The 17,591-nt window shown below is 39.0% G+C and overlaps 1 protein-coding gene across 2 annotated transcripts in view; it reads left to right on the top strand.

The window, feature by feature from the left end:
* The window catches only part of SLC12A7 (solute carrier family 12 member 7), a 68,207-nt gene extending 54,283 nt beyond the window's left edge, over window positions 1–13,924 (top strand). For both annotated transcript variants that reach the window (XM_087765961.1, XM_087765951.1), the window contains 7 exons: window positions 372–567; window positions 889–1,058; window positions 1,209–1,340; window positions 3,035–3,142; window positions 8,461–8,642; window positions 12,349–12,482; window positions 12,942–13,924. In XM_087765961.1, coding sequence (XP_087622087.1) covers window positions 372–567; window positions 889–1,058; window positions 1,209–1,340; window positions 3,035–3,142; window positions 8,461–8,642; window positions 12,349–12,482; window positions 12,942–13,033 — 1,014 coding nt within the window. In that variant the 3' untranslated portion in view covers window positions 13,034–13,924. The remainder of the gene's footprint in view (window positions 1–371; window positions 568–888; window positions 1,059–1,208; window positions 1,341–3,034; window positions 3,143–8,460; window positions 8,643–12,348; window positions 12,483–12,941) is intronic.
* The last annotated feature ends 3,667 nt before the right edge of the window (window positions 13,925–17,591 follow it).

Genomic DNA, 17,591 nt, shown 5'->3' with positions numbered 1-17,591 from the left:
ATTCCAAAAGAAAGGACTTGTCATTCTAAACATTCAGTGCTTTGTCAGTCAGCAGTTTTGACTTTACCTGAAGCAGTGCAATTTTATTTATCTTTGTCAATGTGGTGTTACTCATATCTTGTTCATTCTTCTTTGGAAATAAAAGGCTGAATAATTAAAATTATTCACACCTGTGTGTGGTGTCTTTTGAGGAGGTGGGTGTTTTGGGTTGTAGTTGTCAGTCACGTTCACTCTTTTGGAATTAGCGGTTTCTTGATGTTGGTTGTATGTCGTAGCTAATGTTTCTCTCTTATTTAGTGCTGTTACTCCTTATGGTGTTTACTACTAGTGTTGGTGACTGTATTTCCTCATGTGTAATCTTCCTTTTGCAGAACATTAAGGCCTTAATGGGAGTAGAAAAGACTAAAGGATTTTGCCAGATTGTGGTGTCTCCTAATTTCAGAGATGGAATATCCTATTTGATTCAGTCAGCTGGTCTGGGAGGGATGAAGCACAACACAGTCCTGATGGCATGGCCACAGTCATGGAAGCAGACAGACAATCGTTTCTCATGGAAAAATTTTGTTGGTATGTGTTTGTTGACTTTCTCCTATGCATTTGCACTACAACTATGTAACTAAGATATTTGCTGTGTGGAGGAAATACAATGCTGAACATCCAGTGGACAACTGAATATTTCCCCACATGTGATTTCATGTGGAGTGGGTTTTCTCAGCCTCTTCAACAATGGCTTCAACAATCTCCTTAGCAGGTTAGTCACTAAACCCAGGATGTTCCTCTTGCCTCAGCAGGATCTGGGAGGATTTAAGCTTTTTAACTTAAAGCAAAAACAAAAGCTGTGAATGAATACCAGAAGTTCTTGATCAAATGTCTTGTTTTCCCTTGCAGACACTGTACGAGAAACAACAGCAGCTCAGCAAGCACTATTGGTGGCTAAAAACATTGACTTATTTCCAACAAATCAAGAACGTTTTACTGAAGGAAACATAGATGTGTGGTGGATTGTTCATGATGGTGGGATGCTGATGTTACTGCCTTTTCTCCTTCGACAGCACAAGGCAAGGACAACAGAAAATGGCTGGGATTTAATTTTCTAGCAATGAATAGTTCCAAGGGTTTCTAATGAAATACTCTTTCACCTTGGTAGAATTATGCATGGTGATAGCAATTGCTGTGTTCCGCATTGTTATAATGTATCATTTTGACAGGTTTGGAGAAAATGTAAAATGCGTATCTTCACTGTCGCTCAAATGGATGATAATAGCATTCAAATGAAAAAAGATCTTCAGATGTTCTTATATCATCTTAGACTGAATGCTGAAGTGGAAGTTGTTGAAATGGTATGTTACTGCATATTTTTTTAGGTGCAATTGAGACTAAACTTGGGAAAAGGGATTTAGCATTTTTGAAAGTAAAAGGTGTTAGCCCAACTATAAAAAGGGAAAGACTGCAGTCCCACCGAGTACAATAAGTTTTTTAAAGCAACATTATCTTACCATGTCATAATGCTAGTGTACGTGGTAGTGAGTTTAATGGTTTTGTCAAGTAGAGTTGAGCCATTTTGATGTGTTAGTGCCTACTTCATTTATGAGGACTAGTCCATAGAGAGAGTTCATTCAGGAAGGAAAAAACTTGAATTTTTAGTAGGCAGTGAAATGGAAGGCTGAATGTGCTTAATCAACGGCATCCAGCATGAGAGAGGATGAACATGTCTGTCTCTCCAGCTGCTGTACGAATATCTCTCTGGAATAAGGAATCCCTAGGCCCCCAAGAGAGTATGTCAGTGGTTTTTGGCATTGCTGGCCTCTTTGGCACTGAACAGCAAGACAGTATAGCTACAGATTCGCAAGTCAAATAGTGACAAAATGAACTTTGTAATTTTTTTTTTCCCTTTTTAAATATTGGTCATAAACTGCCAAAGAGAAAGAACTGAAGCAGTAGTCTGTCTAGACCTGCTTTTTTTGGCAACTAAAGGAAAAACTTCATTTCCAGCACTGAAAGGTGACTAGCATAATGTCCAAAGTAAGACCAAAAAAAAAACCCAAACAAACAAACCAAAACAAAACAAAAACCCTTTTAAACTCATTCTGAAGTGGGATGAAGAAGATGGGTCAACTGGTTCAAAACTTCTACCACCACCAGTTCCTGGAATGAACGAAACGTATCAAAAAGATTAATCATGCTGATCAGCCATAAAGCAAATTTTAAGAATCATTTAAATTACTTATGAAAAACATGACTTATGAAAAATATGGTTAGTATTTTGAACTAGGAAGTAAAATAAATCCTTTTAATTGCTTGCTTATTTATTTTAGTTTTGTTTTGTCAAAGACTAAAATGCTGTGGCATGTGCAGGTGAAAGAAGACAGTGTGCCATAAAAAAGGCTCAGCGTTGGTTGGATTTTGAGCAGAAGATAGTATAGGAAGCACAATTTATGTTTTTCTTACGTGGGTCATATTTAACCCCGAGACTCTTCCAAAAGATGAGACGCGCGTTACGAGTCAGCGACAACACAGATGACTGCTATGGATTTTTACATTCTATTTTAGCTTTGAGCTGATGTGAGAATATACGCTGGAGTTTCTTCATAAATGCTTCTGTTTGTAACATTTCTCACTGGTAAAAGGACAAGGTGTTATTTTGTGGCTCTAGACAGTTTTTAAGGAAACAAGTGTGCACACGTGCTCAGAGGCTGCAATGCAGACCCAGTTTAAATAAGCGCTTTCAGCCCTTTCTCTTTTCTGCAGCCTCGTTGGAACAGCGCAATGGGAAGTCTGCCCCAAGTACCTCAAATTTAGATAAAAATCACATTGGTATAGTAGGATAGTCCATTGTACGAGATTGCTGTTTGAAGATGAAGTTTTAAGAATGAGGACAGAAATGATTGATCAATTATATGCTTGGGATTACTCTAATGCCAGAAATACATCCAGGACTGAATGAATGCAGGAATGACTGTGGTACACTGTCTAAACATTGTTCTTTTGAGTAGTACGTTTCTTCTGACATTTCTAATGCCAATCTCTTTTGCAGTTTGAAAATGATATTTCTGCGTTCACATATGAGAAGACACTTATGATGGAACAGCGATCTCAGATGCTAAAACAGATGCAGCTATCGAAGAACGAAAGGGAAAGAGAGGTAGGGACTTCAGATTGGCAAGATGTTCTGTGAAAAATCTGAAAGTGGTATTTCTTGGCCGTGGCTTCTGATCAGTTTCTAACTAGTCAAAAGCTTTTATGATTGCATTCTATGTTAGCTTCTCTACAGTAGGTTTTACTTGCAAGGTTAAAATAATGTGGGCGGGGAAAAAAAATCCTTTTTTATTTGAACAGATGTATAGAGTTTTCCTGTTCTTGTTAAGATTAGTGCAGGTATTTACTAGCAAAACATTTGAGCATCAGTGGGGCATATATCCAGAGCATTTCCAAACTTGACATATATCAGTAGCTAAGGTTCATGATTATTGGTCTTGTTCAATTCACACTGACTGTTTTTTAGCTTCTGCATTATTTTGAATGTCTTATATATCAACTAATTGTTGTTTCTGGAGGCAAGATTAGGCTGACTAACCTATGATCCTATGATATCCAGATAGGAATGCTACGTTTGCTGCTCCCCTACCCTCACCAATCCGTGGTGGTATTTTGCACGTTGTAGTGACAAGCTTCATGCAGCTGTATTTTTATGAATGTTTGTAACTTTTAACTATTTTTCTTTTTCTCTTTTGGCTTGTGCTTCTACCCCTTCCTTTATTCTATTAACTATCCCATTATTATCAACACTTTTTAGTGATGTAAAAAGTATTAAATACTTTGGCTTTGCTATCACTTATAGTGATTTCCCTCCCATGCCAAATAAGAGATCTCTATGGTGTTTAACTGCTCGTTCATAAAATAACTAGAATTTTTTCTTGTGGCTTTTTTTGTCTACTGATAATTGAAACTCGTTTTATGCCTAAGCCTTTTTGGTGTTAATCCTAAAATTCTATGTGGTTCCTTTTTTTTTTTTTTTTTTTTTTTTTTCCCAAATCTCTCCTTGTTTATTTTTTTTCCATTTCTCAGGATTTTTTTTTTAAGGTTCCTAAAGACGCCTTGTAGTGCTACAACATTGTGCTGCTGTAAATCCTCTTTCTTCTCATCTGTGTCATGGTGGTTTTGTTTTGATCTGAGCCTGCCTAACATCTTTTCAGTAAAAATCAAGCTCTCCTGTACTCCTTACTCACCGTTTTTAAATTTGTCTTATTTCTGTATCGAACACTGTTTTTTTTCCAGTGGCGTTTCAGTGGTTAATCATTCTACAGTAGGCTTTTAAGGATTTAACTTCCTCATTGATGCTTTACAAGTAGCCCAAGGACATAAGGCTCTGTAGTCTATAGCATATAAATTGTAGTGGAGACAAAATAATTTCTTCTCAGCTCTGAGTTGGTCAGAATTTGTACTACCTCAGAGTGTTGTTTGCTTGGGAGTTTTCATTTCTTCTTCCCCCACCATGTTTGTGTGTGCGGTTTTCTTTTTTATTACTCACTTTCATCTGAATGTAACCATCACCATTATAGCTTCAGTTTGTTCCTTCATAGCAGGCAGGGTAAAATCGGAGATGTTCAAAATACCATTGAATTTATTTCACGGTCCGAAGTAAAATTCTTGATAATTCCAAGAATATCTAATACTTATTTCCTGCCTTGTCCAAGAATAAAAGCCATATCCATATGTTGTTTTTGATTAGGATATCTTAATCTACCTTGTTCTTCTTTATTTTCATCAGAAAATGTTGTTTCGTTAGGTCTTCGCTTCCGCTGGAGCTGCAAGTTGAGTACATGCACTCAGTGTGCCAGGCTCTTTCTTAATCTGAGCACGTTCTCTTAAATGAGCTGAGCAATCCCCTCCAGTTTTATGATGACCTCCAAAACGTTTATTTCATTAGTATCACTAGTTCAAATTAGCTTGCCGTTCTTTTCATTATCTGTCTCCAGACGTTCAAATATAAGCCTGATATTCTAGCTTTGAATGGTGCTTGTAGTTTTGTTTCCTATTGCCACGAAGATTAGTATTTTATCCTCATTTTTGTGCTTGTAACTCTTCAAACGAGGTCCAAACCTTTGCAAAGAAGAGAATTTGTTTTTGTACAGTGTTCTTTTGCTGTTTCCCTTATAGGCATGCTCTTATCCCTGCGGAATCATTCTCACACTCCCCTCATCTGTCACATTTTTAAATGGAACTTTATTTGATCTTTCCCCTGGGTTTTCTTGTGGAACTGGGGCATGGGGACTCATCAGATTTTTGTTTCCTTTTTTGAGAAACTTGGTTGACTCGCTTCTATTCAAGTGTAAATATAACACATGCCTGCAACACATAAGATCTGTAGACTTAGGTGCAACAGCCAAACATTTATTTATTTGACAATAGTAATGCAAAGATGAAAGAAAATGTAGACCCTCATTCGCTTCCTTGCTGCCCTTGTTGGCTTCCTTCTCTGGTTAGTCCTGACTAATTACTGTTGGGCCAGGCAGTAATACTGCTGGAGCTGTGAGAAGGCAGTCATCCATTCTGCCAGTACTTTGCGTTGGGTGGCGCAGCGCAACTGCTGTTGTGCAGATTGCTGCTGCTAGGCAAGATTGGCAGAAACATGGGTACGTGTAGGTGAGGAGCACAGTTACAGTTTGTGAATCAGTGTTTAGAGTCGGAAAGTAGCTTTCTCATCTGCTTAATTTTTTTCATACTTTTGATTGTAACTGAATAAAATGAATTAATCTGAATAATCACATATATGAAGGGATGTGACCCTCACAAACGAGTATTTGAGGTTGCCATATAGACTAAAGGATTCAATTCACTTCATGTTTTCACAAATCTCTGTAAAGACACTTCATAACTAACTGCTAAACATTTCAAAAAGAGTGTGTGTATATATATATATATGTAGTATTTTATATAGTATATATAAACAAATGGCATGTTTGTGAAAACAAACCAAGTGTATAACAAGCTACAATACCAAATCTCATCTATTAAAATGAAGACGATTTTTATTTTTAATTATATGATCATCTGCTTTTTTTCTGTAGACTTTTTTTTGTCATTGGTAACATTTTTATCCCAGATTCAGAGCATCACTGATGAGTCTCGAGGCTCAGTCAGAAGAAAAAGCTACTCCAGTCCACAGTCCATTGGCCAAGATGCACAGGCACTGCTGACTAATGATTATCAAGAGGAGGAGGTAGTTGGACGTAGTACTGGCTAGATATATTTTTCTGTTGCAACACTTGAAGTGCCGCTATTGCAAACTGAACTGCAAAATGAACAACTTGATCATTAATAGTTATGAAACACTTCTTCATAAATTCTAACTTTACTATTTTTCTGAATTCATTATCTTACCCTGTATTTTTTTCTCTAGATGATGCTTCTGTGATGTCAACTACATCCTGTTTTTCTCACACTTATTTTTTCATAAAAGAAACTCTTATGTTTCTGAGTGCCTGTTTTTCTTAAGAGCCAGAAGCAAAGATAGTTCTCTGCCTTCTGTCTCTTAAAAAGTCTTGATAATGGGTGTTTCGTTAATAAGCATATTTCATACTTTACACGAAGCATTGCCTTTCTTTATAGTTCCCATATTGAAGTACTGAAGCTTCTCAGAGACCGTATAGATATACTAGGGCTTTGTAAGGCGATTTCTATGCTTATTGACAAGCCATTATTAACCCATAAATGTCATTACTATTTTCTGCAGGGTAAGTTTAGAAGGAAATGGACTGATGTAATAAATGGTTTTAGTGTGCACTTGAAATGTTGCTCATATCTAAAGATGTGTAGCCTAGTTTTTAGAAATGCTGTATACCTTTGTGTTTCCCTTCATGAAGTATGAGAAAAATGTGTGGTATTCCATGTAATTAATTTGGTGTCAAAATAGCACTAAGAAAAGTGTGCTTTTGTCTTTGCATTTTATAAATGTGTGCTATAGGTCCAGAATTTCTCTTGGCCTCACTGTCTTTCTAAAAATGGTGAACTTTCTTCCATTGAAGCATAGTTGTGCTGAATTCATCTTACAGCTGTTAGTTTGAAATTTTGGTTCATTGGATACTGCTGTATGGCATGTATAGTTTCTGCATGTATTTGTTAGCTTTTTCCGTTCTCATGATAGAACTGTATTCACAGTAACTTCTGGTTCGTAGTCTTGTCTTGTGATTTAATCTTCAGGTGAGATATGAAGACCGTGAAACAAATAGATATTTATGTGAACCTCAGAATTGAACTCTAGGATTTGGGAATCCTCAAGAATAGGGACTAGGGAAATAATTTGGAAAAAATACAGAAGCTCTTAAGCATTTAAAACCAGCTGCAATTACAGTTTGTGAACCACTAGGGGAATCGCTCTTCAGAGATTAAGTAGTTTTTCTCATCTGCTTTGATTTTATTCATGCTTTTGATTGTGACCTGAATGAAATTGATTTTTCTGAATCATCACATATATGGAGGGACATGACCATCACTAACATGTGAATAATTGAGGTTCCCAAATGGAAAATGAGCTTCAACTCATGATTAAAGAAGTCTCTGAAGAAACTTCATAACTGCTAAAGATCTTTAAAAACAAACAAACAAAAAAAACCAACAAAACAGAATGCCCCAAAACACAAGAACAATTCTCTCCCATACCAATTCACTTAGGATTTTAAGAGTCTAAGGTACTGTATTTGTGTTGCTTTTGATGGAAATACAGAAGCCTATGGACAAAGTATTATGAGGGAAAGTAATTAAATAAATAACGTGTTAAATATTTGTTCCTTCTTTCCCCAAGAGGAGCAAGGGGAATGGGAAATGGAGAACACAGAAGTGCATATGCATGTGGGAGCAACAATATTGCGTTCTTAAAGTTGTGATTTGAGTTTCTGCTATTATAAGAGAAGGTCCCTTCATGGTTAGATTGATTGGCTTTTGTTATGTAATGTGCACTTGCATGCATAAATAATCTAATGGAACATAGATTCCATTCAGTTCCACCAGTCCAATGTTGTGTTACTGGCATCATGAGAGTCACGCTGGTAGTTGAGCAAAAGGTATGTGAAGCGGACAGTGTTTACAACAGTATCTGAGAAAATAACAATGTAACTGATGAAGAACTAGAGCACTGGCCTTCAAGTTTTCCACTGGCAAACCCCCCTGGTGTTAATAAAGTACCCTCAGGCTGGATTCAACCTCACTTTAGTTCATTACAAAAATAATGTCCCAGCCCAGATGTAATCCTGAAAATATAAACAAATAACTGCATTTTCACAAGCAGTTTCATTTCATGCTGAAGTCAAAACAGTCTGCTATTTGTTCAAAAAGTAAGGTGTCTTCTTCTGTATCTTCTTTTGTTACACTGCTGTGAAATTGCTTTTCAAAATTTTAATAATATGTAATCCACAAATGTTCTTTTTGGCTGAATGTTGGGGTGATTGTTTGTTTTGTGGCCAGGCTCAGCTGATCCATGACCGAAACACTGCCTCGCACTCAGCTCCAGTGGTCAAAGCAAGTGTGGCTGCTGCTGTGCCGGAAAAAGTGCAAATGACCTGGACTAAGGAAAAGTTTGTAGCTGAAAAGCATAAAAACAAAGATTCAAATGTGTCTGGCTTCAAAGATATTTTCAACATGAAGCCGTAAGTATACACGCGGTGTTTGGAGTTTTGTATTTGATTGTGTGTATTTTAGTGTGTGGTTTTTTGGTGGTGGTGGTGGTTGTTGTTCTGGGTTTTGTTTTTTAAGAGATTCTGGTTTATTTAAAGCTGAGTACAAACATGATCTTTCCATGCACTTCACTTAAATACCATCCTTATGAAACTAGCCTGGACTTGGGTTGAACAATGACTGTAAAGAGTCATTCACAAGAATATTGTGAATGAAGCTTAAATATGACAGACTTTGAGCTGTAAACTCAACTTCTGTACCAGAAAGCATATATGTTAAAATGCTTAATAATAACTTTTGTTTTTCTCTCTTCCTGTGGGTAACAAATTACTCATTTCCTTATCTCATTTATTGTGTTTCGTTGGGGTGGAGGGAGTACCAAAGAAGCAGATAGGCTCTTTCAAGATGTTTAGCTTATGTTTTGGGTGGAATTTCTTTGGTTTGGGGTTTGTTTTTGTTTTGTTTTTTAAATGGATGTGCAGCCGTCATCCTGTAAATTAAAACAATATAAAATTTGTGATTATATGTACATTTTGTTATATTAAGTATTTCCTGTTGAAATATTCCTTAATGTCTTTCTCTTAAATAGAAGACACTTAATAGGTAAGAGCTACTGCCTGTGTCAAGCCTGATGCAGTAGACACAAAACCAATGTCAGAAAGGCATCAGCTTGTTTGCTTCCTCATGTTATGATTCAAGCACACATGTGCATCTTTTCTGAGTTCTGGAAGAATGCAGTTGTAAGCATGGCCTAGACTATTTTCTGCACATGCCCAAAGCAAAACTGTGGATGTCAAGGGAAATTTTAATATATAAAGGAAACACATCTTACTCTACTGTCTACAAGTCCTAGATTTTAGAAGGTACATTTAGAATCAGCACCTTAAAATCCTAAGTTGTTTTGTGGATTTGCTCTGAGCTCTTTAGAAACAGTTTGCCTTCTGCAAATTCCAAACATTGTCTTGCTCACACTCTAAAGCGCTGTTTTTGTTCTGGGCTGCATTATACTCTAATTCTCGGGGGGCTGTTTTTGTTAATATCTTGGCAATATTTCCTATTACTTCTTTAGAATTGTGCAAGACACAGACTTCCAATATTATTTTAACTACTATATGTGGTTGGGGGTGGAAATTACAGTTCAAACTTAGTGTGCCTGTACAATATATTAATATTGTGGTATTAAAAATGTACCTGATGGCATAAATATTTTTTTCTATGCATTTGCTTCCCTTCCGTGTAGAGAATGGGGAAATCTGTAAGTCTAAATTTCATTTCACTTAAACAACGTAGGCTGTGTTCCCTGGTTCTTGTGGTCTTATGTATTCCATGTGTGTTTCCTAAATCATGATTTGCAGTATGTGTATTCTTTTGTACCTTGTTTTATATACTGTGACTTAGCATTTTTCACTGAAAAATATTCTTCATTGTGACTTGTTAATGTTTACTTCTAAATATTATCAATGTTCTGTTCAAGGTAAGTCACAGAACATATATTAGTTTCTGTAAGAATGTAAAACTTGACAGTACTCCTCTGCACTGGTGTAATATTTAGCTTTCTAATTAACTACATTTAAATGTGAATATATTTTTTGTTCTGGAAAAATAGCCCCCATTGTGATATAAGTACTTGGACAATAAGGATGAATTTGTTCACAAAGGGAACTTTCACATCTCATCAAATGCCAGTTCTTGCCTCCCTTCTACCAACCCATGCATGTGTAGGAATAACATAAGTTCAGATATACATTGGGTATGACAGTATACAAAAATGGGACACTACATCTCTGTTTGTTCTTGGGTGGAACTGACTTGTGACTGCTCTGCTTTTTTTCAGAGCCCAGTGTTGTCTTCATTTTATCTAAAAAATTGAGCAGCTCATGAAAAATTAGAAAGCTTATTTTGTGTACCATGTATGATTTCAGTTCTACTAGTGATTGAAGGCTAAATGAAGTCAGCCTCAGTTCGCATTGTACACAATTTACTTTTAGTCAATTTGAGCCTCTATTTCAGTGCTGAATTCTTGCCCACTCCATCACAGATTTACACCTTCCATATTTCCCCTGCATTTTGTCTTTAATATATAATATATAATATCCTGTTAACAGCTTTTCCATTCATACTAAAAAAAAAAAAAATGGGACTTAGTAGAACACAAGTACGTGTTCTCCCAGCATTCTCCATCTTTCTTGGTCCCTTGTGTTTGAATGAACCGGTATCTGGCTGCTGTTCTCAGCTCCACACTTATTTATATAATCTGAGGGTGGTCTTGCATTGCTAGAAAATTCTAGGACTAAGTGTTGGTGTAGTCCCCTGGAATGACCTCTGGTAGTAGAACAAAGTTGAGCGCTTCCTTTTGTAAATTTTGGCCTCCTAAATGTTTTTCTTCTGGGAAAAGAGATCTCATTAATTTCTGTTGCTTACTTGAGCTGAAACAGTGCTGGGGTTTGTCCTGTAATTTTGATTGCTGTTAGTGGAATTCAAAAATTGCCAGACTTGATCAGGCACTTCAGAGGATGTCTTATGTCCTGCTGCTACTAACCTGCCACTTCTCTCTCTGCCATAGGACAGTATGTGAGCCCAGCTGAGCAGGGTACAGTTGTGCTTTTACTGTGAGACCACTAGTTACAGTGCTAGAAAATTGCACACAATGGAGTGATATGTGTCTTATATCAGCATACCAGTATCTCCGTTCTTGAGATATGCTGGCACCCTGTGTTTCCGAGGTTCCCTTTGAAGTGACTCGCTTCACTTGTAAAGAATCTGCTTTTGGGCAGTGGATCTTTTGGATAAATGGGCTTAGGTAGAGTCTGGGTATTTCTGTTGCATTGTAGTGTATGACTCATTTCCAGTCCTGGCTAGTTTTACACAGATGGCAGTTTCTCAGGAATGATAAGGAAACTGGTCTTCTGTTTTGTTCTGAAGAGCAACTCGATCACCCAAGGCAGATCCTAAAATAAGGAAATCTCTGAAGTCCTAGTAGTTTATTCCTCTTGCACACAAAATTACAACGATCATATTTGTGGACACGACAAGCAAAGCATTAGTTAATATTGGGGAGAGGCTCAATTTCAGTTCATTGCTTACTGCCTTACTCTTATGACATGAGAAACTAGTAATTTTTTCATAAATTCCATGCTGTTTCTGTATTTTCTTCACCAGGCTTATAGTAATCTTGTAATGTTTCCAAAGGAGGATGAAGGAAATCTTGCACTGTACAACATAAATACTGTAAACTTTCCAATGCATTATTGTAATTCCTTTGTTTTGTGTTTCTTGTACAAATCCAGTTACTTCTTTTTATAATAAACTGGATTTTCAGTGTTTTCAACTAATCAGTTTCTGTTGAAAGGAAATCAGTTTCTGTTGAAAGGAAATTTTTGCTTCATCTTTGTGAAAGATAACTAACAACTGGAAGATTTCTGCAGTTTGGCAATCTGCTTAGAATTTCTTGAATTTGAGTTAAACGTTCTTTTCAAAGGAAAAAAACCCACCTTTTAAACCTAGGTATTGTATTTTCTCCAACTTATTTTGAATGTGTACAAATACTGGTGTCCATGAAAATAGCTTATTCTACATGCATGTAGATTAAATTTATAAATTCATAAATACATAGTACATAACATGTATTTGAATTGTAAGTCTTGTGACAATACTTAAAAATGTTTGTTTGCATGCTAGGAATCAGTCAAATGTGAGAAGAATGCACACCGCTGTGAAGCTCAATGGAGTAGTACTTAATAAATCACAGCATGCTCAACTAGTTCTCCTGAATATGCCTGGACCCCCTAAAAACAGAAAAGGGGATGAAAACTGTATCCTCTACTATATTGCTTTCGTATTTCTTGAAATTGGGGGTTTGATTTTTGTGGTTGTGCCATTGTCTACTTGTCAGGATAACCATTAGTTAACGATGGTAAGCATAAGTTTGCCTTTAAGAAAACAACTTTTCCTCAAACAGTTTTAAGAAATGTTGGTAGTGGTGGAGGTTTTTATTGAATTGATATAAAGTATTCTTCAATTTTGAACTTATTTTAAAATCTCTATTTTTATCTTTTCTGTAGGTGAGTAGAGCAGAACTAGAAATTTCCCCCAAATTAGGCCTTGCTTCCACTTGAGGAAGCAGGTGGATTACATAATGGGATGGTGAAGGGTGACGCAAGAAAACTCCTTGACGAACTTGTTGAACTTGGTTTCTGCATTATATGTCAGGCTTTTTGAGAGATCAGAGGCTATTTTTATTTCTGAATAAATTCCTTGACTTCATATTTCAGACATGGAGTTTTTAGAAGTTCTAACAGAAGGTCTGGATAGAGTTCTCCTGGTCCGAGGCAGTGGACGTGAAGTGATCACCATTTATTCTTAACCTGTTTGTGTGTTTTGTTCAAACCGCACCCCCCACCCCTCAAAAAATGAGAAAACAAAGTTATTTGCCATAATTTGAGCAGCTTCATTAAGAGTTCTAGTGCATTGAAAATTACCTGCAAGCTGAATCTTCTGATGATGTGTTCTGTTTTTTCTATTAAAAAGTTATATTTAAATTATATTTGAAGAAGATAGATTTATGTAGACAATATTTCTGCAGTGAATTAATAAATGGTGGATGGGTTAGGATATTTATATGTAGCATATTCTGACACTTGTTAAATTGTGGTGAAACAGAAGAAAAGATGGTAATGCAATGGTATTTTTAAACATCTAGAAATGTAAGCAACCTTTTATGATTTTAATCATTGTACTGCATCTAAATAAAAGGGAAAGGTTTTAGGAAAAGTTGGCTTTCTCCCTTACCAAAATGCTGCTATGTTGCTTCTGCTGGGATTAATCCTGGTTCAGGAAACTTCATTCAGAAAGGCATACAACCTCGTATATTATGTGCATAAAGTGTTTCCCTGAAGTTGATGATTTGACACACTTGTTTTAAATAACATTTCTGTATTTAAAATACTTAGTCAGGTAGCTGAAGCTTCCAGGTGACGGTAACATTAAATTGACAAGTTGTGTGGGTTTTTTTTTTTGTGAGCTACTAGCAGTTATAGTATATTGCACAATTATACCAGTGAAACCTAAGAGCATCCAACACCCAGGAAGGCTATGATGCAGTAACTCCACCTGGTTGCAAATATAATTGTAACAATTGATAAACCGCAGCAAGCTGGTTAATGAAGTGCAGTCTCTTGTTTTCAAATATGTATATTTTGAAAATGTTGTATGTGCTGCTGCTTAAAATAAAATCTGCTTTTCTGAACCAAATGAACTGTTAAGTGTTTTTAATTTAAAACTGTTGAACAATTTAGTTTAGGTGCTCAATAGAAACTTTTTCCTTCTGTCAGAAAGCTGCCCCTTTTTTGGACACTCTGTTTAGTTTTGTAAATGTTGTTTAAGACCTAAAGTGTTTGTCGAGTATCAGAAGAATGGTTTTATTTAAGCATATGTAAACTATTCTTTTACAATACAATCAACATCTGTGTTGCTCAGACTGGGACAGCAGTGATGCAGGGCCCAAATACCTGACTAGGCTCAAGGCCTATCCTTTTATCATAGTTCTCTCAGACAAAGCAAAATAAAGTTATAAACAGCAAAAGCTGAAAGCAGCCATTACCAATCCCTGTAGTTGCAACTACAACCACAGCAACAGAGGGAACACAGAAAGATAATCAGATGACCCAGTGAACTTCAGATGGCTCTCAAATGCTGCTGGGGCACACCAAAAGGCACTTGGAAAGGAATGCTGTGCACCAGAAGGCACCCACAGACCACTGGGTGTGGGTGTAGGTTTAGACTTTGGGTTAGGATTAGGTTTATGTGTAGGCACTCAGAGGTACCCTGGGAGCACACCAAAGACACTCCAGGGGCCCTTAGGTACCATGAAAGGTACCTGGAGGTGCTGTGGACTGACCAGAAGGCAGCTGAAGGTGCTAGATTGGCACAGCATATCAAGAAGTGCATGAAAAGGCATTCTCAGATCACTGGGGAGAAGAGAAATGTAATCAGATGCCCCTGGTGCACTCCAAATGGCTCTTGGCTTCTCCTGGGATACATTAAAAGGCACTAAGAGGGCCATGGTGCAGGGCCATCAGCAGGCATTCATAGACAACTGCAGGTGGTTTATGGTAACAGTGATGGTAAAGATTCAGTTTAGGAATAGGTAGCTGGAACAGAAAGCCCCTGACATGCTTCTCGTGCACTTGAAACAACTCCCAGATATGCCTGAAGCACACCAAAAGGCTTTCTGAAGGTGATGATGTATAGCAGAACTTACTAGTACACCACTATGGGTGTCTTGGGATTAGAGTCAGCATTAGGTTTGGGCAACAACGCTTCTATGTCTTACCTGCTTTGTCCAGGGCACTTCCAGTGCTTTATGTATAGCTAGAGGACCTCCAAATGTCTTTCACTGAAGCCTATGTGCCTCTGCATGCCTTCTGGTGTGTTTTGGGGACCTCCAGAGTGCATGTCAGGTCCCTGCTTGCTTTTAGTTGCTTTCCAATTGCTTTTCCTCTCACCAGCAGGATTGAAAACACCAGCTGGCCTCCACGCCATGGCCTTGACTACTACCCCCACCAGCCCTCCCCTGAGCTCTGAGTCAAGTTTGATGCTGTCCAGTTTTCTCCTGGTAGTATCGTTTCTCTGCTCACAAAATAAAAGCTCAAGGGTTCAAACATTTCAAATTACGATTGGAAAATTTTTTTATTTTTTTTAATTTTTTTTTTTATACTGAATCAAAAGGAAAAAGTTTGGCTGATTTGGGAAGTGACGGAAAGGGAATCCAGGAGAAGCAGGATGGTTGAAGAGCGATGTGAGACTGGAAAAGTGCTTACAGATTTGGAGTGATACAGCTGCTGCATGGACAGTCAAGGAAACGTAAAAAAAAAAAAAAAAAATCCAAGAAGATTAATAGAGGAGCAAGAGTATGTCATATCGAAAAAAAAACGTTAATAAAAAGACTATAGAGGCTATAGAAAGAGAGAGCACCAGCGCTTGTGGGGCTGTGAATGGGGTTCCCTGGCCATTGAAAAGCAGCAAGAGCTTTAGGTCCTGGCACCTTTGGGGTGGGAGGAATCCCTGGACGTTCGAAATTGCTGAGCTGGGCTCCGGCTCTACTCAGCGGCACAGGCAGAGAGATTGTCTTGGATACTGGGAGGCTGCGAAAGAGGCACCGCTAGCACTTGTTGGGTTGGAATGCGGTTGCCTGGGTCCTTGCGGAGCAGCAAGAGCTTTAGGTCCTGGCACCTTTGGGGTGGGAGGAATCCCTGGATGTTCGCAATTGCCGAGCTGGGCTCAGCTCTACTCAGCGGCCCTGGCAGGGAGATTTTACTGAATTTTGGGAGGCTGCAGAAAGAGGGAGCGGCAGCGTTTGTGGGGCTGTGAATGGGGTTACCTGGATACTTGAAGAGCAGCAAGAGATTTTGGTCCTGGCACCTTTGGGGTGGGAGGAATCCCTGGACGTTCACAATTACTAAGCTAGGCTCAGCTCTACTCAGCGGCCCTGGCAGGGAGATTTTACTGAATTTTGGGAGGCTGCAGAAAGAGGGAGCGGCAGTGTTTGTGGCGCTGTGAATGGGGTTACCTGGATACTTGAAGAGCAGCAATAGCTTCTGGTCCTGGCACCTTTGGGGTGGGAGGAATCCCTGGACGTTCACAATTACTAAGCTAGGCTCAGCTCTACTCAGCGGCCCTGGCAGGGAGATTTTACTGAATTTTGGGAGACTGCAGAAAGAGGGAGCACCGGCGTTTGTGGGGCTGTGAATGGGGTTGCCTGGATACTTGAAGAGCAGCAGAGATTTGGTCCTGGCACCTTTGGGGTGGGAGGAATCCCTGGACGTTCGCAATTGCTGAGCTGGGCTCAGCTCTACTCCGCATCCCAGGCAGAGAGATTTTGGTGAACTTTAAGAGGCTGCAGAAAGAGACAGCCCTAGCGTTTGTGTGTCTGTGAATGGGGTTGCCTGGTTACTTGAAGAGCAGCAAGAGCTTTTGGTCCTGGCACCTTTGGGGTGGGAGCAATCCCTGGACGTTAACAGTTACTAAGGTGGGCTCTGCTTCTATTCAGCGTTCCTGGCTGAGAGATTGTATTGGACTTTGGGAGGCTGCAGAAAGAGGGAGCACCAGCGTTTGTGGGGCTGTGAATGGGGTTGCCTGGATACGTGAAGAGCAGCAAGAGCTGTTGGTCCTGGCACATTTGGGGTGGGAGGAATCCCTGGACGTTCGCAATTGCTGAGCTGTGCTCAGCTCTACTCAGTGGCACAGGACGAAATATTTTATTGGAATTTGGGAGGCTCCGGAGACAGAAAGCCCCAGCGTTTTTGAGGCTGTGAATGGAGTTGCCTGGATACTTGAAGAGCAGCAAGAGCTTTTGGTCCTGGCACCTTTGGGGTGGGAGGAATCCCTGGACGTTTGCAATTGCCGAGCTGGGCTCAGCTCTACTCAGTGTTTCCGGCTGAGAGATTGTATTGGACTTTGGGAGGCTGCAGAAAGAGGGAGTGCCAGCGCATGTGGGGCTGTGAATGCAGGTCCCTGGCTATTGAAAAGCAGCAAGAGCTTTAGGTCCTGGCACCTTTGGGGTGGGAGGAATCCCTAGATGTTCGTAATTACTGAGCTGGGTGCTAGGACGAAAAGCTCTTGCTGCTCCTCAAGTAGCTAGGCAATGCCATTCACCGCCCCATAAATGCTGGCGCTCCCTCTTTCTGCAGCCTCCCAAAGTCCAATACAAGCTCTCGGCCTGGGCCGCTGAGTAGAACCGGAGCCCAGCTGGGCAATTGCGAATGTCCAGGGATTCCTCCCACCCCAAAGGTGCCAGGACCAAAAGCTCTTGCTGCTCTTCAAGTATCCAGGCAACCCCATTCACAGCCCCACAAATGCTGCCGCTCCCTCTTTCTGCAGCCTCCCAAAGTCCAATACAATCTCGCAGTCGGAAAAACTGAGTA

The sequence above is a fragment of the Nipponia nippon genome, unplaced genomic scaffold, assembly GCF_047370975.1.
Source record: "Nipponia nippon isolate SJK-2023a ecotype South Korea unplaced genomic scaffold, ASM4737097v1 scaffold_1, whole genome shotgun sequence".
In the NCBI taxonomy this organism is placed as follows: Eukaryota; Metazoa; Chordata; class Aves; order Pelecaniformes; family Threskiornithidae; genus Nipponia; species Nipponia nippon.
The sequence above is the reverse complement of the archived record's forward strand: the minus strand, read 5'-3'. Positions and strand labels throughout refer to the sequence as shown.